The sequence below is a fragment of the Boleophthalmus pectinirostris genome, unplaced genomic scaffold (genome assembly GCF_026225935.1).
Source record: "Boleophthalmus pectinirostris isolate CB_2022bp ecotype Guang Dong unplaced genomic scaffold, ASM2622593v1 HiC_scaffold_12, whole genome shotgun sequence".
Lineage (NCBI taxonomy): Eukaryota > Metazoa > Chordata > Actinopteri > Gobiiformes > Gobiidae > Boleophthalmus > Boleophthalmus pectinirostris.
In genome coordinates, this window is record NW_026571018.1 from 26,580,743 (window position 1) to 26,607,170 (window position 26,428).

Below are 26,428 nucleotides of genomic sequence, written 5' to 3' on the forward strand. Positions count from 1 at the left end.
TTTTTTCAATTATTGTTTTAAAGAAGACCTATTGTGCTCGAGTCAGCTATATAGTTATAATCTATGACACCCGTGGACCATTACGTTATAATTTAGACAATTTAAATCTCAATATTCATCTAAAGCGGTAAATGGCATCGCTACAAAAGACCTACAGAGTTTGTGGCACCTATCATGCTAACAAGCCACATTTGTACTGAAATGATTACGCAACGCTGCAGAATCCTACGTGTTACACGAATTAAGAAAATAAAACTGGAGAATGAAGTAAGTACAGCAGTGGGCGTATATCAGTGGTGGTGAAAATGGAGGCTGATCAGCAAAATGGTGTCTTGAAAATAAGCAATTAAATATTGCTCAAATATGCACAAATCACTCCAAATGCATCTTCGCAGGAGTAAATCGTGAGGGGAAACAACTATAACATGGTTAAAGGCTCTGAAAAGTCGATTTTGCATAATAGGTCAGCTTTAAATTGCTCTATTTACTCAACAAAAAAATGAAACTTAAAACATATACTCAATTTGTAACCTTTTATCAATGTGATCTAGTCTAAATGCTAAAAAAAATCACCAGGACAATTATAAAAGCCGCTCATTAAACCTGACCTTCTCCAGTAGGTACCCGATCACCAGGAAGCCCTTTCCGCCCAACATCTGCTCCTGCATCGCCACTGAACTTTTCAACAGCTCCACCAGGAACGCAAGCAGAGTGGCGCTAAAGACAAAATGCAAATAAACATTCAAAACTATCTTAAGTAAAATATATTCTTTTGTTTTCATGTTTTGGCCTCATACCAGACTGTAGTATCCACAGAGCTGTCATTGAGCTGTTTGTAGTCGAGCTGAGCGAAAAGAGGGAACAACACCTGGATGCCCCCAATGGAGTGAATGGCACTGTGGATGGAGTGGGTGACGATGGCCTTTACATCCTGTGGACAGACACAAAGGAAAATAGTGAGTTTATTTTTGTATTCTTTAGTTGTTAGAGACAGATAACTAACATGAACTTAAGCAAATGTGTTTCTTAAAATAAGCTTACTGCTGGTATTGCATTGTATTGTCTCTATAGTGACACAGAGTATAAAGGACAAAGCATACTGCATAAGAAGCAAGACGGATTAATGGAAAAGGAAATAGTAAGTACCTTGCTGTTGAAAAGATATCACACTGAATATAACTGGTCTTGTTTTAATGAAATATGTTTTTTTTTTCTTTAATTGTGCTTTCTAAATCAGAGCACATTTTAGGACACAGCAAACAAACTTGGACCTCAAAACTTAATATGTGTATGAACCCAAAATGATGAGGCTTGGACAACATTAAGGATAATAGGGTTTACCTATTATCGTAAATGAGGCGTAAAACTCACAGGATCGCAATCAATGTTTGCTTGAGGCAAAAAGCCCACCTGTGGACTTTCAGCTCCATATATACCACTACTTAACTCTTAATGGACCTTAATCACTGACGTGTTTAAATGATGTTTTATGCTCTAAATACTAAATTATACTAATGCTCTTAAATGCAGGGCCAGGTATATTGGCCTCATTTGGTGAATGATAACATTGTTAAAAGTAAAAAAGTAGGTGTATTTTGAAACTGTGTTTAAAAGTGCATAAAATCACCCTAATTAAAATGATCAAAGTAGTCCTCCACTCAAGGACACATCTTTCAAATACAAGGTCCATGAAAAGAGGGATTTTCTATTTTTTATTATCTGAACCTAAAATCACCACCATGTTTACAGTCTAAATGTATAAATTTGATGAATGATGAATGTGACCCAATGGTCATTTGGTCACACTTTGATTTACACTGTAGTAGCATTCTAACTGGGATTAACACTCTTAAATATCTTATTATTATTTCTGTATTATTACTAAGTCACCACTTATTTTGGTTCCAAATCAGGTAAAAGTAAGGATTAAGATAAATCACTTTTAGTTATCATGCTGTTTACTTTCATTACCTTGCTATTAATGTACTGTAAAGGAAGTCAGTATTTTATTAGAATATAAAAAGGAAGATTTAAGGTTCATTGCACACTCAAAACAGACAATTTTAAAAACAAAAATCTAGTCGATTTTTTCTGACAAGTAATGTGATTGCACTTTTCAAAATGTAACTGAGACATTTTGAGGAGCATTGACATTTGAAAGAGGAAACAGACAAGAACAGGTCTAAATTTAAGATACATTTTCCAGAAAGATATATTTTGTTAATTGCACAGTACAATACATTACTGATGATACAATACATAATTTCAGTTCAATTTCAATATATTACACAGCTCCATTTGAAATCAGGTGAACCCCAGCATTATTGCATGTGGTTATGAGTATGCACATATGTACCCACGCAAACTGACCTGCAGCATGAGTGCGTGTGGCGAGTGGACAAATATGGAGGGGTTTTCCCGCGGAGACGACTCGAGACAGAGTTGTGCGTCCGTGGCCTTGGCGTTGTAGGTGAAGGAGATGGAGTTGGCCAGTTTGCCGTCGTACAACACCTGCTTGTGGTGCTCTGCCAGGTGGATGTCACTCTCTGACTTGAACTTGAAGGTGCTCTGAAGAGACAGAGATGGAGCAGGGTTAGCCAAACTGACCCAAACAGACAAGAGTGAAAGAGAAAAGCAGTCAGGGAGACGCATATGAGATGGGACAGGGGACATGTGAGGCCAGTGTGCACCAGAAACCAGAAAAAGAAAGGTAAAGCTAACTTAAAATAAGAGTCTGAACAAAACACTATTCCTTTAATGGTGAAACCAATCTGACAGTTGGACAGGTTGGTAAATAATATAGATTTTTTGCTAAAATGTTGTACACAATATGCAGCCAACAGCTAATGAATATATAATTAATTACCACTGATAAATAGTTAATTCAGTATTGGCACTTGCTCTATGGTAACAAAGATAAGACAGGACATAAGCGAAGGCACTGAGTCCAAAAGCAAAGTAAAAAAAAAATAATAAATAAATAGATCCAATATCAAACATGCTCAGTGCTTTTAGAGTGACACCAGTGAGGACAGGGGACGTGTCAGGCCATTGTGGACTGTGTGTACAAGTTCAGTGTCCAAAATGGAGGCGTCCTAATTGCAGCATTGAGTCGTGTGTAAACAACACAGCATTAGCCTAATGAACAGAGCGTTAACCCGCCCGCTAATTCAATTAGCTGCACAGAGACAGAGAGGGGGTCTCTGTAGAGGACTCAGTCAGATCATCTAAATGTGTCCTTTTGTCCTGTGCACAAACACAGCAGTGATGGACTGCAAAGGTCAGTCTTCAGCCAAAACACAACTGATTTAAAAGTATATTGGGTGGAGTCAAGTATCACACAAATGCAATAAAAACAGATTTATACAAATTTAACTCTTCTAACACTGATGTAATGTCATCATTAAATCAATGCTGTGTTTTTACTTTCCCAAAGCATTCTTATTTGTATGATATGAGCAGGGACAAATCTTGTACTCTTGAGTTTATCCAACAACAACACTGTCACATAGCATTATTTCAATTGTAGAAAAACATTTAGCTCTTTACAATTTTAAACCAACAAGACAAACACGCCAAAATTTCAGATCCCATTTTATAGTACTATGCAAATAGGCACGAGAAAGACAAGACAGGAGGCAGATGGAGATCGTTTTGCACAACAGCTCTCCAAATGCTGCAAGGATAGGAAACTCCTAAAAATATTGATTAATTTATCAGATATTTCGCACCAAACTGTTACTACACATCTCATTTTCTTGCTGAGCGCATGTGGGTGTAACGTGTCTATATATGGCTGCTGTTTCTTGAAGGTCTTTGGGTTCAACTCTCTCACAGTGTTGCTCTTATGAAGCCAAATCAAAAGCCTGTGTGATGCTGTGCCCCCCTCCGCGCCTCCATCCGGGGGGGTTCTCTGCCGCATGTGAGCAGCCCAGTCCCCAGGAGTCTAACCCAGCCGCAGTGAGCAGGAAAGCCCCAGGCCTCGCACAGACCTGCAGGCCACGCTTGTTCTCCACCTTTTCATGTGAGGTCTAGTGTAGAAAACAGGCCCAGAGCGCTTTTACCACATGCAAGAGGAAATTTCACACCGTTACTGTAGCGAAAGCCTCTAAATAATGGAGATGTATGAAGCAACGCAAACCAATGCAGAGGATAACATCAGTTGCTTTGTCAGAAACCAAAAGGCAAATGTGACAGTGCAGTGGGTTATATAGAGATAAAATATTTATTTATTTAGAAGGGAAGATACATATTTAAACATGATGCAGCCTTGTAATAGAATATATATGATACAATGGTTGAGGCTTTCCCAGACACTGTTATAATGTTGTGTGCCCACTGTACAGGGCAATAGACAGAAACGCTGACCTGCTCAGTTGACAGGTCTGTGGTTTTCCTGGTGAATAGGGTGGCTTTTTAAGAGCAGCCAAGGGTGAAAAATATTGTCCTTGTATTGAGTCAGAGCTCTTTTCATGTAAAATGTGTTTTCTAGTGAATAAGTAAACAGCCCTATAGTGTACAAGGAGTGAAGGAATTATTTATTATTAGTAAACAAGGAATGCACATAATAATCATAAGGAACAGGAATATATCAGTAACTCATAATGAAAAATTAAACCAGAACAGTTATTAACACTGAAACAATAGATATGTGTGCACACCAAAAATCTGATTATTGTCTGATTTCTGGAGTTATGAGATTGCTGAAATAGCATGTAACATCTGATGTTAGTAATCTGATTTCTTTCCAGTTGTTCACATTTTTACACAGCTTTTGACAATGAAAAATTGTGGCAAAAAAGGGCAAACAAATCCAACAAAGACAAAAATGAAAGACAAAATGTTAACTGTTACTCTAAAAATTGATAGATTTACTAACACATGTTTTTGATTATCTGATTTCTTTTGTGCACATAAACACACACTAAAATCAAATCTGATTATTGAGTTATCTGATTATTCTAGTTATCTGTTGTTTTCAGGCTATGTAAGTGTGCCCACTGATCTGATCATTTGCAGCAGGGAAGGAAGGGGAAGAAGAATTCTAGTTTTCAGAGATTACAATGATTAAGTTGGACTCGTACATCTCTTTTCGCAAATAAAACCAATTTACATGACCAATTTGTATCTTATAGTTGTAATTTAGCACAATACAGTCTAACAGCTGTACGTGACTAATGACCGTGAATCTAGGAAGACTCCCAACCCAAACAGGGAGGACGCAGCAGCCAGCATCCATGCAGCAACCAGTATAATCCATCAAACACATGGATAAATTGCTCTCCAGTTTATTTTGAAGTTTAATTGAGTCTCTGCACAGAACCCAGTGAATAACCTGAATAAAAAATTACTGCACTTATTAAGATGCACATTTTCTGCTGTGTAAGCCTAGTTATTATGCGTGTCCATACTGTATGCATATGTGGAGGTGGATACAGAGGTAAACAGTAAAAGAGATATGCTGACTTATGTTAAACGCTATAAAAAATAAATTGGACGAGCTGTAACAATTTCTGAGCAAGAGAGTACACAGGTTTAAGCATTGGGTGAACATGTATGCGGTTTGACCCTTACACACACAGAGCAGAGCGGTGAAAGGCAGAGCTAAGGGCAGTCTCACCTGACAGAGGCCGATATCACGCTGGTCCAAAAAGATAACAGCAACACAGCACCCCTATTCAAGCCAAAGCCACCAGAGGCATGTCTACAGTGCCCCAGTCTGGGTTTTCACTTAAGAATAAATACAAAACTTACATTTGGGCATGTAGCTGGTAGGGAAGATTTAAAATGGTTTGGTGTCAGAATTGCAAGTTGTAACCGTGTTCGAATACAGGGCCAAAAAATATGACCTGCATTAGTACACCGAAAAGTAAAAGGTTGGCTCAGACAGATGTGAAATTCCCCATCTCTAAAAAAGTAGATTTGTTTTGTTATTAATACAGAATGAGACAATGTGAAATGACAACGTATAATCAACAACATCAATGTTTTTCAGTTCCGATACCGATTCCAATACTATGGCTTTAAGTAAACGCCAATATATGAACCAATACCAGAACACAAAACAAAAATAAAATAAGACAAAACTGATTCAGATGTGTTATTTATATCTTGAATAAATAACTACAGAACAGCTTTATGTAAATAAAAATTAAAACATCACAAGACTGTCTGAGCCAACCTTTACATCAGTTTACCACTTTACCAGGATATCGACTGAACTGATATTTGGAAGCCAATATCCAATCAGGCAATTTTTTCCAGAATCAGCATCCCTAAAAAATATATTGTTGATGGTTATTTTTATCACACGCTGGAACATGTATGGTGCATCATTTTCCATCTATGTTCTTTTTCACATGACAACAATAATTGAAATAACGAATAACAAAATACTCCATAAGACTATCATTTACATACAGATTTACAAACGCAGGTAGTTTGTTGCAATACTGCACCTCAACAAATATTTATAGCCCCCCCCTTCAAAGGTAACCCTGAGAATCTTCCAGTGAAATGCAAATGTTGTGTGGCATAGGAAGAAACCCTCTCTAGGGACCAGCACAAAGGTGACTGGAGTCTGAGCCCACAGGGAATCAAACCCCAGACTCCTGCATGAGAGGAGAAGATATGAGACTCTCTATCCACCAGCTGAGCACATACACAAATAATACATGATTTTAATACAATTAGAACAAAATTTGAAGATTTAAAAGGTACACTGTGTAACTTGTGGAGGCCTGGTAGCTGCTTGTCCCTAATGTAAATGTTATTGCCTTTCCTGGAATGCACTTATCCATTTTGCCTCATTAAATTACAAATGTGTATATCTGTAAAAATACTTTGACCAAATATGACTTGTAACTTGAACTTTTATCTTGTATTTGTGGAGAAAGATGTAGTGCCTATCACAATAATTAATATATCGACTACTGCTCAGTACATGATAAAAAGAACAATTATTTTGGGGGGTCAATATTTATCATGTGTATTAGTTTGTATTAGTGGGAAATGTTTTTTTTTTTTTCTGGATTATAAGATTTGTGCTGTACAAGGTTGAATTATGACCTCATTATGACTTTATGAACAATTGCTGCATTCTACCATTTATTTCTTGTAGCTCATGTTTTTAACAATATTCTACATTTAGGATACTTTTGTGGGGATAATTCTGATTTATGGTTTGGTTTCAATTATATGTGTATATTTACTTCAGCAATATATCACACTTAAAAATGTGTTATAGTGAGGTTTAGATAGATGTGTTTAATGTCATACTGTGGAACATTCCAGGCAAAGCAATAACAATTCAATAAGATAAGAAGGTGAGTTAGACTTGGGCTGCCTTACGTAACATATAATTGCACAATGCATCTACTTTAAAGGTGCACTTTGAAACTTTTCTGGTGGAGGATTTGTCAGCTGCTTGTCTTCACAGAGATGTTATTGCTTTGTCTACAATGTTTCACAGTAAAAATTAAGGCTATCTATCTCAAGGGAGACTACTATAGTCTACATTACAGGTCAGATCTATGGAGATGCAACCCTATTCACAGAGAGAATTATTGTATTTTTGAACAACAGAAACACCCGTAACAAATACAAGCTATATAGATGAGGTCATCCCATGGAACATTCCTTGCAAAGCCTAGACATCTCCATGGAGACAAGCAGGTGACGGACTCTCCACCAGAAAAGCTGCACAACGCACATTTAAATGACAATCAAAACAGTAACACCACAGAACTACATTAGCAACAACAGATGTTCTTGAGTAGCTTTTAATAAATACTAATATATCATGTCTTGCCTTTAGTCACAAAACATGACAACGACAATGGCGGCGATCAATCAATAATAATTTAAGGCCCAGTTTTGGCTCTGACAGCTTTAATGTGTGTGCTTATGACTTTACTAAGTGTCAAACACAAACTCAACAAACATCTGCACGTGCACAGATGAGCCCCGCAGGTGTCCAGACCGCATGCTTCATTAATTACTGTATGTCCAGGCCAGACTGTTGGCACTGGTCTGGAATCAGGACATCTGGTCTAGTGATGATGAGATCAACAAACCTCAGCAACAGCGTATAGAAAAACAACCCAAGACCAAGTGTTTATGAACATATAGAAACTGAACCAAATGTGTATTGTTGATTTGGATAATGTACCAAACTGAATTTTTTACAATATGAATTGTTAATAAGTATCTGGGGATCAATTCTTCTGACCTTTGTAAAAGGAATTAAGGCTATTTACCTAAAAAAAAAAATTAAAATAAAAAATAGAGCTGTATGAGAACAATTTTAAAAACACATAGACTAATATACGTCCATGAACCACTATGGAAACTGCACTGCCTGGACCACTGAGGGGTTACACAGATAAAAGGCCAGATCGTAAAATAAAGGAAAGTACTATGATTTAATGTTAAAAATTTGATTTTATTGTTTAAAAAAAAAGAGTATTTCTTAGTATCGAAATTTTAGTATTAAAAAAAAGAAAGTCCATATAAAGTATAAAAAAATCCAAGAGAAGCTAAACATAAAAACTAGTTGTAATGTGCCATCTTCTCCTGTCATTATATGAGAGCAGGAATGTTGGACTACACTGGGGGCAAGTGAACACAGCATGATGGCCACAGTGAACCAATAGGTACACATGGACAGTGAATACAACACTATAGCCGAGGAGAAGGCTTGTTTAGGACCTGCCAGTGCCTTCTCCTCATTACTGACAACAGCAGAGAAAGCAGCCACAATCTGCTTCATAGACTTTCACTGTTGACTGTACTGTAAACAGGAGGAAGCAGAGGGACCAGAGGTGGCCTGTCACACACTATTTACCAAGTCTAGAAACAACAAGACGTGTCCTACTACATGAAACAATACAATGGATCTGTGCGAAACATACAGCAGTAACAGGCTTGAGACTACAATATAGAAAACTGTTAAAGGTTAAATCGGTCATAGTAGGAATAGGACTAGTAGAAGAGGCAACAGAACTTTAATGATCTCACAATGTAGAAATGTAATTGTAAATTTACTACAAAAAAGTGGAGGGAGTCTGAATTATTAGGAGGAATGCACCAATCTGACTTTTTCTATTCTTATACTGGTGCCATATTTTGCCTTTAAGGATCTGCTGATGGCCACTAAAAACCCAATAACTAAACCCAACAACTAAACAACTAAAAAAAAAACTATAATTTATTTCCTTTGAACACACGACATATGGTAAAAAAAAAAAAATCAAAACATTTTAAGCAACTACAGTAAAATATTGCGAGGTGTTTGGGTCAACATTGTCCAGTAAATCGTCTATTACACAGATTTATAGAGCAAAACAGGATATCAACTGAACCAAAATTTGAACCACCAAAATGATATCTGATATCGTATTGGTACATCCCAAATTATTAGTAATTTCATATCTGCATGCATAAAAATAGTACTAATATCAATACAGCAATTTGTGCATAGCTATATGGCAAAACATTTAGATAGATCAATAGATTATTATTATTATATTATTTGTTTGTTATTATTTTTAGTCAAGCCCATTTGATTTGATCTTATTATAAACATTTAAGAATGACTTTCAGTTATTTCAGCTTGCTTTCACTGCCAAACCTATTAAACCCCAAAACACATCTACATCTGTGTAATCGACTTTATTCCACATTATTTCAAAGTAGTAGTACTGCATATACTCGAGAATAGATTATTCATTCATGGCTTCCTCTCTATCCGTCCAAATCCTGCACACTCATCATTTCGATAACAGCGTTGATGCTCGAGGCTACAAAACAACTGAGCCGTTTAATAGTGTCTTGTGGGCATCTGAAGCCCGTTGTGCAGCTCACAGAGAGGCAACCATCCCTGTGATCTGCCCCCGGACACCAGCGCCAGGGCACAGACTATTCACAGTATTCAGAAGAAACACAAAACAAAGCACAAATGGATGGGCCTTTGGTTATTAGGGCTGAGGAAATATTAGAGAACTGTTCTCACTGACAATGGTTTAAGTAAGAGAGAGGATTTAGATAACTCCCACTTAGCCATTCAAAGGATACTCATCTGGTTTTATAGGCCAGCTCAAGGCGGGTTACATGGTTTATGCTTTTTATACAAAGGACAGTTTTAATAAAAATAACCTTTGTTCAGACCATGAATATGAAAAAAATGTGTGTTGAGGTGGTGCAGTAGCTCACCTGGTGCACATGACGCAAGTGTCCTAGATGTTGTAAGTAATCCAACACTTAGCCTCCTTATTTACTCGCTATGCTCTGCCTCAGTCTATAATGTAAAACAAAAGACTTCAAGGGACTATATTATTCTATTTTCTGATCTATGTTGTAATGCTTCCTCATCACAAACATACCTGATGTTGACTTTTGTTTTATTCACACGTTTAACACACAGATTCTGCATAGTTTTTCTCTCGAGAAGAAAATACTCTGTTCCACCTTGTGATGTCATGTGGTAATAAAGAAAGTGCTCATCTGTGTTTTTAAACTTCATACACCTTCGCTAGAATCATTTTGATAATTTCAGCCCTGGAATTGCCAATCTCTACTAAACAAAAGGTAAAAAGTAGCTGTTAACTTGAAAACTACAGCTTCACATCACATCACAAGGTGTAACAAAGCATTTTGAGCTTTTGAGTAATAATAAAGGGTTACTCAAACACGTGTGAATGAAACAAATCAAAAACATACCCGGAGTTGTGTTAAGGCAACAACACTCTAACATGGCTTAAAGCTCACAAGAGTCAATTTTGCGTAATACAGGACCTTTAAAATATGACAAAATTGTGGTTTAGTTTGTATGAATAGACCCATAAAAAGGTGAGTGTCTTTCTTAGCAAAATCTAAGCAATAGTAACAGAAAATCTATAATGAGAGTTTTGTGTATTTGTTAATAACAGCAAAGCCACCATATGCTACAAATGCATAGTGAAAATGTATTGACCCAGACTGACACCAAAGCTAATAAATAATAAATAATAAATAACAATAACCATCAGCTTTACTGAGCTTGTTTTTGCAAATATGTCTTGCCCCACTAATGAAACATCCAGTCAAAACATTTCAAATAGCACAAGAAAGCACAAAACCATTTCAAGCATGCCAACAAAATGAATATTTGAAAGCCTGTGTATATTCTTAGCTTTACTTTACTGCACCAGCACATCACCTATATCTATCTTTTTATCTATCTATCTACTTTAAGTGCTTTTTAACAAACTCTGCTCATCAAAAACTTTACTGATAGCCTATTCAGTGGTTTTCAATATTAATTTCCTGAATTTAAAGCATCCACATTATGCTATTTTCTGATCTATGTTATAACATTGTTTTCCCATCACAAACATGCCTGTGTTGTGTTTTGTTTAACACACAAAATCTGCATGTTTAGACTGAGTTATTCTCTGAAACGGAAAACAGTTTTTAAACTCCATACACATTCACTAGATTCATTTGGATAACTTCAGCCCTGGAACTTGAGATCTCTACTGAGGCAAAGGTAAAAGGTTAACTTTTTTTTAACTTGAAAACTACAACTTCATGACATCACAAGGTGAAACAGAGCATTTTGAGATTTGGGAAAGAATAAAGGATTACTCAGATATGTTTTTGAGCACATAACAGCATTATAACATGGCTTAAAGCTCACAAGAGCCAATTTAGTGTAATATAAGACCTTTAAACAATACAGACTGTTAATATTTGCCATTTAGCGCAAAATAGAGTGCACATTCTTCCTCCAGATCTGAACTCTGCTCCAAACCACAGGCTTTAACTGACAGAGAATTGCTAAAAAGCCCCCAGCCAATCATTAACAATTACAAATGACTGAATCGCGCTAAAACAATCAATCGCCCAGCCCTACATGACACCAGAGTCCTATATACTGAAATACCACCCATTAAAGTGAGTAGATATATAGACTAATACAAAGTTACACAATAGCCTTATTTTCTTGCTCCTTGTCACCCACAGACACAGGCAGAGCTCTCCTTGGTGCTTTGGACACCTTCATAAATAAGATGTGATGGGCCTGAGGCGTATACGAGTCTACCAGTGCCAGAGCCCCACACAGACAGCTGGTGGAGACGCCAACAGGCAGACGTGGTTAGGGCTGGAGCTATCAGAGCAGTGCACACAACAATGTCAAGTACCTCATTTAAATGCATTTTATCAACACGGAAGCATGCTGTACATTTTTGTCCCTGTAGTGGAGCAAAAGAACAGATATGTTGTAATTTTAAGCAGCTATTGTCAAAGTGAGGCCGCTGTGTAGGCTGAAATCCAGTTAGTATGCTGTTAGCAGGCTAGCTGTTAACTTTACAGTGGCAGCAAAAACTCCACTCTGACTTCTGAATGTTGTGAATGAGCCTTTGAACTGATTGCGATGAATAATTAGGATGCTCGGAATGGATTAGGAAAGTAAGGGGCATCTTTGGACCACCACAAACTGTTCTGTTTTTCACATTTTCCAAGGCCTTATATTACACAAAATTGACTCATGTGAGCTTTAAGCCATGTTATAATGTTGTTACCTCCTCAAAAATATATCTGGAGTTGTGTTTTGTTCCATTCACATATGTTTGAGTGACCCTTTATTATTAGTCCACATCTCCAAAGCTCAAAATGCTCTGTTCAACCTTGATGCTATGAAGCAGTCATTTTCAAGTTAACAGCTCCTTTTACCTTTAGTTCAGTAGAAATTGGCAATTCCAGGATTCATCCAAATGATTCTAGTGAAGGTGTATGAACTTTAAAAACACAGTAGAGTGCTTCCTGTATTACCACATCACATCACAAGGCGGAACAGAGTGTTTTCCATTTGAGAAAAGAACTCAGTCTAAATATGCAGGGTTTGTGCCTTAAACGGGTGTAAATTAAACAATACACAACTCCAGGTATGTTTATGATGAGGAAACATTATAAAATAGATCATAAAATAGCATAATATGGGCCCTGTAAGACAGAAAAAGTTTAAATTCTACACAATGTTCTTGTTATTGAAGGGTCGGTAATCAGAAAGCTGTTATAACCTCTTTAGTTTAAGAGTCACTTGAAAAAGCATTAGTTTAAATTAAAATGTAAAGTATATTTACAAGTATCTTTTATCTGTGCCCTTGGTCTGTAATCAGTATACAATTAAAAACACAACATTTAAAAAAAATAGTCCAACACAAAAAGCAATTGACCATAACTTAAATAATGGAACAGATTTGTATAAAACGTACAGAAGAGTGTAAACACCATACAGAGTTTTCTCTACGATAAACAAGCCCCTTTTATTCAATATTGATGCATGTGTTTACAGTTTAAACATGTGGAGAGCGCAGAGACAGAATGTTGTTGGATCAGTTATAGCTTTGATGAGAGTTCCAACTGGTAAAAATATGTGCAAGTGGGGCATAATACCAGTAAATAAATGTTACATAAAGTTCTCTATAATGCTGAGGCCATAAATGCAAGACGTGCAACCTATACTATGTTGTTTATTAGTTATTATTTCCTTCTTAATGCATCCAACTAGACCCTCATTAGGTCTTTAAATAATATCACATTCAAAGTGCATTATATTTTGCACAGAGTAAATCAGTTGCACTCTAGGATTGTTTAGTGTATAAGAACCTATAATGTATAACTGTTTTTTATTGTGATATGGCAAAGATATAAATTGTGTGAATGTTAATGGGCCCATATTAGTCTATTTGTCTGTTTGTATGTGTCTTGTTTCAATCGCACATGTTCAACACACAAACCCTACATATTTATTCCGAGTTTGTGTCTCAAACAGAAAACACTCTGTTCCATTGTGTGATGTCATGTGGCAATACAGGGTATGCTCCTCTGTATTTTTATACTCCATACACCTTCAAGAGAATCATTTGGATAATTTCTGCCCTGGAATTGCCAATCTCTACTAAACTAAAGGTAAAATGTAGCTGTTAACATGAAAACTACAACTACATGACATTATAAGGTGGAATGGAGCATTTTAAGCATTGGAGATGTAAACAGACAAATAATATAGGATTACTCAAACATGTGTGAATGAAACACAACACAACTGCGCCATATGTTTTCAATAAGATAACAACATTATAACATGGCTTAATGCTCACAAGAGAGTCCATTTTGCATAATATGAGCATAAAAACTTCTTCCACAAGAACTGTTTCCCAAAATGTCAATATCATTCACCCCATAAACAAACACGTGTGATTTCAGACAACCAACTGCAGTTCATTCACAAACCCCCCCTCATCTCACAACAGCAAAATATACGTTGTCAGCCATTTGACTTAAAGCGACGATGAATAACCCTAATATGGCAATGACAGGGACAACCCATCTTTAGCAGCATCCCCTGTGTCTAGCTATGATTGATGTGCGGGTGATTCTTCCAGCTGACAGACCAAATGGGTAAAAGCTGCTTTAAGTAACACTGACAATGCAATCTTCAGGTTGTCAGAGAACTGTAGCGGCGCAGTGATACATGGGGCAAAGATATGCAGAGAAACATATGTTGAATACAAACTAAAGGGTAGATAAGGAGGAGATGATAGTGCTTTTACCTTGTAGCCGGGGCCAAGCTGGTGGATAGCAAAGATCTGAGCGGGATTTAGAGCTTCGCTGAAAACGTAGATGGCTCCGAGTTGACCACAAAATACTCTGTTAGCGTCTGCAGTCTCTGAAGAACCCAGGAAACACTTGTCGTAGCTCTGAAGGAAAGAACAGAAATGCATTTAATATCAACTCCTTATTCCTTCTTATAGTAGAATCTATACAAGCAACAATGTGGATCGTAAATAGACTAAGAATTGCTAGATTACTATTGATAAATTCATAACTAGCACTGAGTGACAACCAGTTTGTCTCATTTTCACATAATATCCATGGGACTCAGAATGATGATATCTTTTGAATGGAAGGAAGTCTACACAATGTTGAATATTAAAGTAAGCTTAAAGTCCTTAAAGTCCTTAAAGACTTAGAAACCCGAATTTAACCAGAACTAAGATAACTAACCAGAACATAAATACACCAGGTCTATATGAGTATGAAACTGTGTGAACTTAGACTCATCAGGTCATACTGTGCAGGCATGTCATGTGGTACGAGCTAATGAGCTCAGAAAAATCCACACTAACATTTGTCACTTTAGGCAAGTGTAATGAGATTGAGGATCAGACAATCAATCTAATTAGTTTGCCTGTCCTGGCCATCTGACGGCTGGCGTCCATCCACTGTCCAAAGATTTAACTAGGAACAAGTTACCAAAGTTACACTACCTGCCACACATCTTGTGTCAAATTCATTCATCTACAAGATATGTAAATGGATTATAGTTAAACTCCTAAAGTTGGTGAAGAAAAACAAGTACAATTTGCCAATGTGGGAGATTACACTGCTCGAGTCCTGACTCGACCCAGGAAGTATGAGCACATGCGTACTGTGCTCAAACACTGGCTTTTGTGACTCAGAGAATAGACTTTAAAGCGGCTCTGCTTGTGTACAAGTCTCTCCGTGGCCTAGCACCAAAGTACATCTCTGACATGTTAGTGCCATATGAACCATCTCAGACTCTGAGGAGCTCAGGGCTACTACACATTTCTGTCTCTTTTTAAGGACATTTTTACAGACAACATCTCAAACATCTCAAAATTTTGCATATCTCCATTTTTATTCTATACATCTACCCACACCACCTCTACATGTTAGTTACGTGCTTTAACATGTCTTTCCGTAATTTTCCATAATTCACACTAGACATGAAACACACCAAATATACTGACACTTTTTGTTAGATTTTAATCTTTACCACCTCCCTGTATTATTTCCTGTGTCTGCCCCATACACTCACTGATAACCTTTATCTCAGCAGGATCTGGACTTCTTTCAAAGTGATAAAACACTGCAAAGCTTCAGGAAAAACAAGCTTTGATACCATCGATCCATTTAGCATTCTCACACCAGTTCACAACTTTTGAACACATTTTTTGGACAACACTGCCAAGTATTTAACCCAAAAAGGCTATGGAAGAATGTAGAGTGAATGCAGTGAGGACTTGTGTAATTGCGGAGCTGTCAGGAGCCAAACCAGAACACAGGAGATAAGAGCCCGCCTGCTGGACTCAACCTGTCTGCTCTGAACACGAAAAGTTTAGGGCGAAAGTTGTTGTTTTTTTTTTGGTTTTTTTTCTATTGCTGAAGTGAGCTGGATTGAGGATCAAGGGCGACCACAGCAGAGGGCAAATCTCTAAACTCTGCCAATATTTCAGTGAGGGCAGAGGCTGTTCCAGACTAGTACCAGGCGCCTCACTCAGGGACAACAGCAGCAGCAGCAGCAGCAGCAGCAGCGGTGTGTCTCGGAATGTCTTTGCTTTGATGAAAGAAAAATTTAAAAGGTGAATCTGTCCTTGTTTGACTTCTGCTGAGGAACACGTCATATCATCAAAAGTTCTTTTTTGGCACTGAGGAGCTCATTCTATTTTCTGATAGGATAACTGGCTTGAGAATGAAAACACAAAAGGAAACAACTATTACCCAAAGAATAAATCAACATTAATATAAGCCTTTGATTTAAAATTTCCACATCTGGCGATACACACTGCCAGTCAAAAGTTTGAACTCACCCTCTCATTCAATGTTTTTTTTTTCTATACCTTGTTTACCACTTTCTACATTTGATATACTGTACATACAGAAGACATCAAAAATATGTATTAAATGTATGAAATTATGTAGCAAAGGAAAAAAAAAAGTGAACTAACTTTCCTCAAATCCTCAAATTCCCCATCTTTTACTTTTTTAATGTTAATGTTAATGTATTCCTCAAAACTAAGATTATAAACTATTCAGGTTTTCCTTAATGAGTCCTTCCTTAACAAGTCTTCAAAAACAAACACTACTAAAACAGATCAAATAAACAAAGCAATGTCTCCTATTCCCACAGCCACCCATTTATTTTAGCTTAATTATTGACCAATTTTAACACAGACTCACAGACAGACTTCTTTTCAAAATACTTTCATTAGTTGCTGCTCTTTGTGTGACCTCACTGCAGTTGGCACCTTGTTTCAGATAAAATAGTGTTTCTAATAAAGAGCTCTTACATCGTTGGTGTTGACGTGCCAGGCCATGTCGCCATAGGAAACCAGCTGACCGTTCACATAGCAACGGATCTCCGAGTTCCTCCAGCGATTATAGATGTGCACGATGCTGATCATGTACCACTGGAAAAAAAACAAACACAAAAAACAAAATATTATTTTAGAGGATTTGCAATTTGGAGTTTTTTTTTGTTTTTTTGTTTTTTCTAGCTTGTGCCGTCTGGAGACCAATTACAAAAAAAGTCCTTGCTTAATATTAAAAATAGAAATTTGCAAGCATCACAAAAATTTTAATAGATAAGATGAGGCTACGTCACTTTACGCACTCATCTTGTTATAATACATGAAGAATGGTGCTCTGTGGATCAAAAAATTATCAAAAGTGACTAAGGACTTTTTTAGTTACATACATTGTAACAATTAAGTATCCAATAAATATGCAGTAAAATATGAATACTATTTCATGCAACTCATTTTAAACAACTATATATTATAGATTCTGCTGATGTGGCACAATCACTTGTTATTTAATTTGATCTATAAATGTATATTTGTTTGGTGTATGTTTACATTATTGTTTTCACTTTTTATGTACTTGATATACAACTTAAGCATTGTTATTTCTCATACCCATATATTATTCAGCAGATTTTTGGCCACCAGACTCTCTTCATTTTATGACACTGGCTTTATAGAATTATTTTTACTTAGAGTTTTAGAAAAGCTATATTTGGTCGCTCTCTCTCATTGGAAAGTATCTCATCATTGTTGACAAATCCCATCGCTTAAATTAGGAAGCAGTATCTGTAAAGTGAACAAAGTGACATGTGCGTTCAAGCTATTAAAAAAAATCACATATAAACTCGGTGAGAACACTGTAGAACGTGGCACATCCGATAAACAAACTGATGAAATGGAAGCGTGGGGGACTTCGTTAGGCAGATTTCCCTGGGTCAGCGAATACAGAGGAAGGCCTTCTCATCAGCTGAATGAGGCGGCCATGACAGTGCACGAATGCTGACAATGCTTTAGAGGGCGGTGTGCAGACCTAATTGAAAACCTTATCTACACTCATCAACACTGTCGGTAAGCACAAGGGAGCACTACAAGGCAAATCCCAGCACGCTTTACCAAACAGGTGTCCTTGTAAGAACTAGGAGATTCATGTTTTATTTGCTCACCTTACGAGGTTGGAAATCGTATTTGACACAGTGTTGGAAGCCTTTTCCTTTGGACTTCAGTGACGTCACGATGAGGCAGTTCCCCACAAAATGAGCAGAGTAACCGATACCTTTACTGGTCCGAAAACTGCAAGAGAGAAACAGAAAATATTATGCAGTCAGTTGATTTAAATGGTAATATTTACACATCCTTTTGTGCGCTGGAGTCTTTATGGTTGTACTTTGTAAAACATGAATAAGAACAATCATATATGAGAAAGCAATATTTTGACCTCAACGCAAAACATCACAAAACTGCCCCGTATATGTTATTTTATTATTACATGCTTCAAATAACTACGGGAAATGATTGTATGAATAAAAGTGCCAATATTATGCACGGATAAAAGTCTTACTGAATTACTGGCTTCACCATAAAATGATATCAAAGAACTAACAGCCAATTACGAAAATGTTCATATCATAGCATATCTTAAAGGGAGTATATTACGCTATGTCCTGTTCTTTATTATAATGTTGTTTCCTTATCAAAAACATACCTAGAGTTGTGTTTTGTTTCATTCACGTTCATTCAAGTATTTATTAAATCTACATTACAGTACAGAAAAGAACCACAAAAAGACACAAAACACACACAAAAGTCAAAACCCAAAACCCGAAATGCAGTTCAAGGAGGAAGAAACTAAACTCTGTTATTCTGATGTGCTAGAGCGACAGTAAACAGAATATTTAACAGCTCGGTGGCAGCAGCATCAGGGGGTCCGGCTTTGGTAAAAACTGCTCTCATTCACCTCACTGTATTCTGACGGCACTGTCTACACCACATACAATTCGAGATTATCCCAAACATTTTCCTTGTAAAGCTGCCATCAAAATGCTCTCCCACACTCTGCGGCTGGTCCTAAATCAGATGTGAACCTCTGGAGTGAATGCTTGGGTCTGTGTGAAGAGGCTCGCAGTGTTTTATCACAGGCCACAGAGCTGCAGAGCCCGCAGTACCACGCTGAGACCAAATCTGGGGGAGGACGATAAGGACCGGACCAGAGAAGGACTGTCCCCCCCTCTCCTCCCCTCTATTCTGCCCCTTCACCCTCTACCCTACCCCCCTCCTCACCCCGGCTCCCAAAGCACATCACATGACCGGCCAAAGAGCGCATCACATGACCAGCTGGCTTATAACTGACTAACACATTGTAATATCACGTTACTGAAAATTAAGAAATTGGAATATTTTAGATCTGTCAAAATATAATATGAAGTAATGATACGCAAGCTTCTTCTGGATCTTGGTTTAGTCTTGGTTTGGTTCTGATTTTGCACAAGGTTAAAGTTCTCATTACATATTTTAGGCTTGGCAATGACTTCAGTAAATTGATAAAATAATTAAATTAGTAATTAGAGGTCTAAAAAAAGAAATATAGAATAAATCAGCATTCACTTTTGCATAGATGTATAGAGGGAACAATTCTTTGTGATGGTCAGTATTGCAAAAATCAAATCAAATCGAACAGGGGAAAAAAAAACAAAAAAACAATGAATCCATAACCATCCACTGCCTGCCTCCCTTAGCATCACATGACCGGGCAGTTACCATGGAAACGCTGTAACACACGAGCAGCTCTTATCTCTGTAATGGGATCCAGAGGCTGATGTATGTATGCCATTCCACCCCTCCTGTAGATTGATGTACTAACCATATCTACAATCTTGAGTCAACAATGCAAAAAACAAACAAAACAAAGGGATCATTTAAAAATAAAGATTGGGGATTATAGTATTAAGGGACCTGGAACTACCCTTATGGGATGAATATGTAATGTGAAGTGCCAACTGGTTTACATTAGCAATAGCAGCTGTGTACATTAAGATATGACCTGACTAAATATAAATTTAAGAGGAATACGCCAACCAGGCCAAGACTAAACCAGGACTAGACCAAATGTTTCCTCTAGGGTTACATACATTTCCTATACATCATACAGACCTGATTTTAGTTCTTAAAAGGAAGGCATGTCCTTAAGAAGTCACTGTACAGATTTCAGTCCCCACAATCTTATAAATTCCTGCCCAAACAACACATCAAAAGGAGAGCTAAACCGAGAACTAAACCAGGACTGGAACAGGATCAAACCAAAGAGAGCACCCCAATTAAAATACAACACCAATTGATAGAAAAAGCAGGCTAAAACTGGGACAAAAGCAGGGTTAAGCCAGGATTTAACAGGTAATGTTCAAACATTAGTGGTGTTATGACTCTATGGGTAAGGAATTGTGAGGGGAGAGGTGAGCGGAAAACTCTCCACAGCTCAGTAGAGCCATGTTTTAATAAAAGGTCAATTATAATGATGCTTTATGGCTAACGGCTAGCACTTACAGTGCTAACACAGTGGCCAGCAAGGTCCCGAGAAGAACAGCTACACAGGCGGGCTCATAAAGGGCAGTAGTGGCATTTAAAGCTACGCCCTGGTTCATTAGGACTTTGTTCACCAACTGACTGTTCAAAATAGGGCTGTGAATTTTCAAAATATTGCTATTGAGATTTGATGTAGGATTCTGTTCAGGGTTGATATTGTAAACAACTCTAGGATAATTTACATTTGAGCGCAGACATGGAATATGAACTGCTAAACTAAAATAAGAATCCCATGAATAAAAAATGCAGGTTATTTTGTTCTTAGCTGAGGACAATCTATTGTTTGAATAATTGGAAACTGTATGTCAGTGCAAGATTCATTTTGACTGCAATATATTGCCCCAGTATTGCCTGTCTCTAACTTGGTTTGAAAGATTTAAGATTTCTCTTATCTTAAATAACAAACATCTGGGTGCAGGTGCACTGGGAGCTCTGAATTGTTCAAATTAAAATAAACGCTGTACCACTTTTGTATTATATATTTTACTATCGCGCCAGTAACTACTGCTGTTAGTACTGCTACTCTAGCCACACCTGTGTAGTCACAGAAATTAATGACAACTAAAATGGGTCACGCAGGTGAAAACCCCGACCCCTGATATTCATTCTAAAAGCACCATAATATAAACTATCTGGTGATGTACAAAATCTTAAAAACTGTACATTGTTAAAACTATTCTTTATTTGTCAATTTGTGTTGTGTATGTTTTGACCTTTCAGTATCTGGGTCGGTGACATTTTGCAATCGTCAAATGCTCAAAAAATTTAAATATAATGGCATCCAAAATGTGTAAATTTTCTGATATATTTAAGTGTATATTTTATCATTTTGTAATCGAAGGAATGAGAACTTCACACATCAATTACTTGAGAAGGGTGCGTTGGAGGAGACGGAGCAGCCCATGAACATAGAGAAAAATCCCGCACACTGTCTTACTAGTGCCGAAACATTGCACGGTTTGTCCTAATAAATCTCACAATTTGCATAATTTTGTAATTGCCCATTGAAAAAAAAACACTAATACATTTTTTTCTGCATTTAAAGCCAGGGGCATCTTAAATATGTCATTCGGTGCAACAGCCATATTGTTAAACTTGAACTGAATTTAAAATAAACTATACAATTGAAAATGATGAAAAACACAAACTAAGATCTATAAATACACAGTAGGCCATTAAAAAGTTATTTTTTAAAGTTAAAAGTTCTTATGTAAAAAATATATTTATATGTCAAAACAAACTTTTTCTGATACATTTCACAGTAATATATCAGCGTTTCACCACATGACATCTGCCATTTTACCAGATGACAGTTCAACTGAAATACAAAATATAATAAAAAACTCAATCAAATCACATCAACATCAATGCAACTACCTTTCATATATTTATTGTCCAATTGCATTTTTAATAATTACTAATTAATTGACCAAAAAAGCACTGCATTGTAAAATAAATGCAGATTTTTTTTTGTCAAATGCTTCATGTTATCTACAACAGGCACAGGTCTGTTTCACCAAATGACACATTCTGTGTTACCAAATGACATTTTTCATACACTTTCATTCTAAACTGATAGATGGAAAGAATGTGTTTTTAAACTCCATACACCTTCAAAAGAATCTGGACCTGAAATCATCTCTAAATTAAAGGTAAAAAGGTAACTGTTAATGTGAAAACTACCACTACATGTCATCACAAGGTGGAACAGAGCATGAGCTTGGAGCTTTGAAGATGCAAACAGACTAATAATCAATGGTTACTTAAAATGCATGTATGAAACAAAACACAACTGCAGGTGGTAACAACATTGTAACATAACTTAAACCTCATAAGAGTCAGTTTTGTGTAATATAGGACCTTTAAAATATACAGGATCCCCGGTTTAATAATTGTGTCACCAGTGTTGTAACCTACACCTATGCTAATTCTTGTACTATCCTCTTATTATACTGCATTCAAAATTCTGCTCATACATTTTTCAAATAGCAGACATCTTGGTCGACACAGATGCACCTTTGGCAGCACATGCAGGTACTTACAGAAGAGCCTTGTACATTATTGACTACGTTTCACAGTGGAGAATGAGGGTGAAGCTACAGTGTGCTGGGGCCTGTCTCTCTGTGATTAAATGAGCCAAACCCAGCTTTAAACTGCATCATTTATGTTCACTTCAATGGGCTCCCTCCAACTCTGCACAGAAACACTGTACCCAACTCTACACTTTAATTCTGGAGTTTTTCAGTATCGATCAATATGGAGCCTAATGGGAAAGTTATAGTGAAGCAAAGGTACCGTACAACAACAAGTACTTTTGATTTATTGATTGATATTTGGCATAATGATGATGTAATGATGTAAGGATGTGAACTTGTTTGTAGCAGTTGTTTGAAAAATATGACAATTTTTCCCAAAATTAAATAGAAGATGGTTTACTACAAAATATATGAGCAGGAGATACAGAAAAAATCTTTTGGGATTATCGTGATTCAGACAGTATTAAGGCAGTCCATCAGAAATGTGCTAAAATGTACCTGTAGATGTCATGGTTTAAGTTCAAGTATCGCACAAAAAAGGAATAGACTGTCACATAACCACAAGTGCAGAAGTATCACTCTATACCTTTATTCACAAGTCTGTATTACTTTAAATCATCTTTTTAAATACAGACTATATACATTTGATATTCTTATTTTGCATATCTCTAAAACAAAAATTCAAATATGATCAATCATTGGATACTTTGCACCATTATATAATTACGACCTAAGGTTGACACACTTATTTGATTGTTTAAACAAGCAGAACTAGTAGAAGTACATAGTAGTAGTTCAATGTACATTTATTAAAATAATACATCCTTGACCACGTTTTGCGTTTTCATTGGCAGACTAGAATATTCAGTATAACTTAACTGTGGATTTTGTGGTATTTTATATATTAATCTGAACATATTTATCCTATATTGCACAAAATTGACTCTTGTGAGCTTTAAACCATGCTATAATGTTGTTAACTCATCAAAAACATACCCGGAGTTGTGTTTAGTTTCATTCACACATGTTTGAGTAATCCTGTGTTATTAGTTCCACATTGTGATGTCATGTAGTGGTAGTATTCAAGTTAACAGCTACCTTCTGTCATTAGTTCAGTAGAAATGGGCAATTCCAGGGCTGAAATCATCCAAATGATTCTAATGAAGGTGTATGGAGTTTGAAAACACAGTGGAGCACTTCCTGTATTACCAAATGACAACACAAGGTGGAACAGAGTGTTTTCTGTTTGAGAGAAGAAAACAACCTAAATATGCAGGATTTGTGTGTTAAATGTGTGAATGAAACAAAACACAACTCCAGGTATGTTTGTGATGACGTAACAACATTATAACAGAGACCAGAAAATAGTCTAATACAGGTCCGTTAATGGTCCTTTCATGCAATCAAGCCCAAGTTTATCACAGCCATTAGACACACAGTAAATGCATTGTCATGTTGTACTCACCAGTATAGGTAGGGTTTATCTTTGTCCACATTGATGTTGTTGAGTGGGTCTTGCCTGAACCACGTGTTGATAGTAAATCCGTTCTGGTAAGGCCATTTGGCGATTGGGGGCAACGCTATGGCCTGGAAACATAACGCACAAAAGTCACAGTAATTAACACCAAATATGTTTTAATGCAGCATCACCTTGAGCTTCAGGTGATAATAAAGTGCTGACAACATCTGTGTAAAATGGGATTAATCTGGACTAATTAAGACATTCTCAGTAAAAAATTAAACATAGTCAGAACATATTGCAATAAACTACTACAGAAGTTTATGCACAAATTCTTTTTCAATATTGGCTGCACCATTAATTCATCCATTACTAACCTGTTCTGCCATATGAAGCAAAATCGTTGTCTTAGTTAGTCAAAGCTGGATCAATAAACAACTGACCAAAATCGATTGAACAGACACTAAACTATGACGAAAGCACTGCATCACTTTCCAATTTAAGACAATTTGGGAGGAAAAGGAGAAATATGACGACAATTGCAATAGCAGTTTATGTATGGGCATTACTAATCATACTTAATTAATACCCTAACCCATTAATTAAGTCATTATTAAGCCTGAATTATTCTTAATTAGCTATTGGTTCAGTATTAATTGAGTCTTTGATCATGCTTTATTAAGGATAATAACATTGCAGTGATTATAAAGTACTGAATATAATTTTGTCTTTCCTTACAAACTAAACCGTGTTAAATGTGAGTATATTGTATTCTCACCGCTGCGCTGCGTCCTGGGAAGTTGAAGAAGGTATCAGGGCCGTGTCTCTGGGGCATCTGGTTGAGCACTGACAGCAGTTTGATGGCATGTCTCGGCTACAAACACAGAAGAAGAAAAGTCCCTGTCATCTCATGTGCTACTGTTGGCACCAATTACAAAACACACACAAGCAGAGCGCTACTCAGAATGGAATAGGCATGACACCATCTCTACCACAGCCTCACGCAATCAATAAGTCTTCAATCACCTCTATCCTCCCCCTGACATCACCCCATCAATACCATGGCAACCCCTAATCGATCTGTCTCTAGAGGGGGCCGCGGGGTGAATGGGAGGGACAGCTGGACTGGAACAGACAAGGTGGGGAGTAGGCCTAAACATGTTGTAATATACAGTGTAAAGAAACATTCTCAAGCGGGTTATGAAATTAACATTTTAAATTACCCAATTACTGACTGGTAAAGGCAACAAAATGTCTTGTATACTTCAATGATACGCTTAGGATCCAGCTTTTTCTGTTCCAGCACTGACACTCAAGATCAACTGATACCAATACAAAGTCTGAAAGCATAATTCATTTCCTTTAAATACAAACATATGGTAAAAATCAGCCAAAAGTGTCTAACGGTTAGTTATAATTTAATTAAGTCATTACAGTAATTACAAGAACAGCTTTGTACAAATACAAGCTTAATTCTTAGATATTATAGCCTAACATTAGGGCCAATAAATCGTCTTATTACACTAGTTTATAGACCAAAATGGAATATTGCCTGAACCGAAATTTGGAACCCGATATCCAATCAACCAGTTTTCTCAATATCTGCACTGATATCCGATATCAGTATTGTATTGTATATCCCTAATTACACAAAGAGAAATAATGTAATAAAGCAGACCCAGGTATGATACAGTTTAAGCCAGGAATACCAAGAAATCATCAGAAGCCATTTATATTGTATGATTTTTACAACAAAAAAGCCTGCACAACATAAAATAGTAGAAATAAGCATCACTGACCACAAATTATTAAATGTATGAATCAAGATGACTCACAACGGCTTATCTGCCACAGAGGTGACCTTAGTAAGGCTGCATTAATAATATCACTATTAGTTGATTGGAAATGATTATTAACTAACCATCAACTAAAATGTCAAATGCTTTCTCTGTATACTTGAAGAGCGTGCAGAGTTGGTATCATGGGGCAATATCACTGTAAGCAGTAGAGATCGCTATGGAGATGGATAGGCTCTGGTTGAGTATGGACCAGTGATCTGCAGTAGTAGATGTGAGCTGTTTCAGAGCAGATGGGAGATTGAGAGAAGGAAAAAGGACACATTGACCTCTCAGTGACTGCCAATACTTCACATACTCTCCTCTCTCTATCCTCCCTCTCTCCCTCTCTCATCTCTCTCTTTTCAA

At 36.8% G+C, this 26,428-nt stretch overlaps 1 protein-coding gene across 1 annotated transcript in view; it reads right to left on the reverse strand.

The window, feature by feature from the left end:
• nbeaa (neurobeachin a) overlaps positions 1–26,428 on the reverse strand; it is a 131,587-nt gene that overhangs the window by 52,129 nt on the left and 53,030 nt on the right. Inside the window, 8 exon segments of the mRNA XM_055148797.1 lie at positions 609–717; positions 798–931; positions 2,371–2,568; positions 14,598–14,744; positions 17,139–17,258; positions 18,317–18,443; positions 24,231–24,352; positions 25,003–25,098. Coding sequence (XP_055004772.1) covers positions 609–717; positions 798–931; positions 2,371–2,568; positions 14,598–14,744; positions 17,139–17,258; positions 18,317–18,443; positions 24,231–24,352; positions 25,003–25,098 — 1,053 coding nt within the window.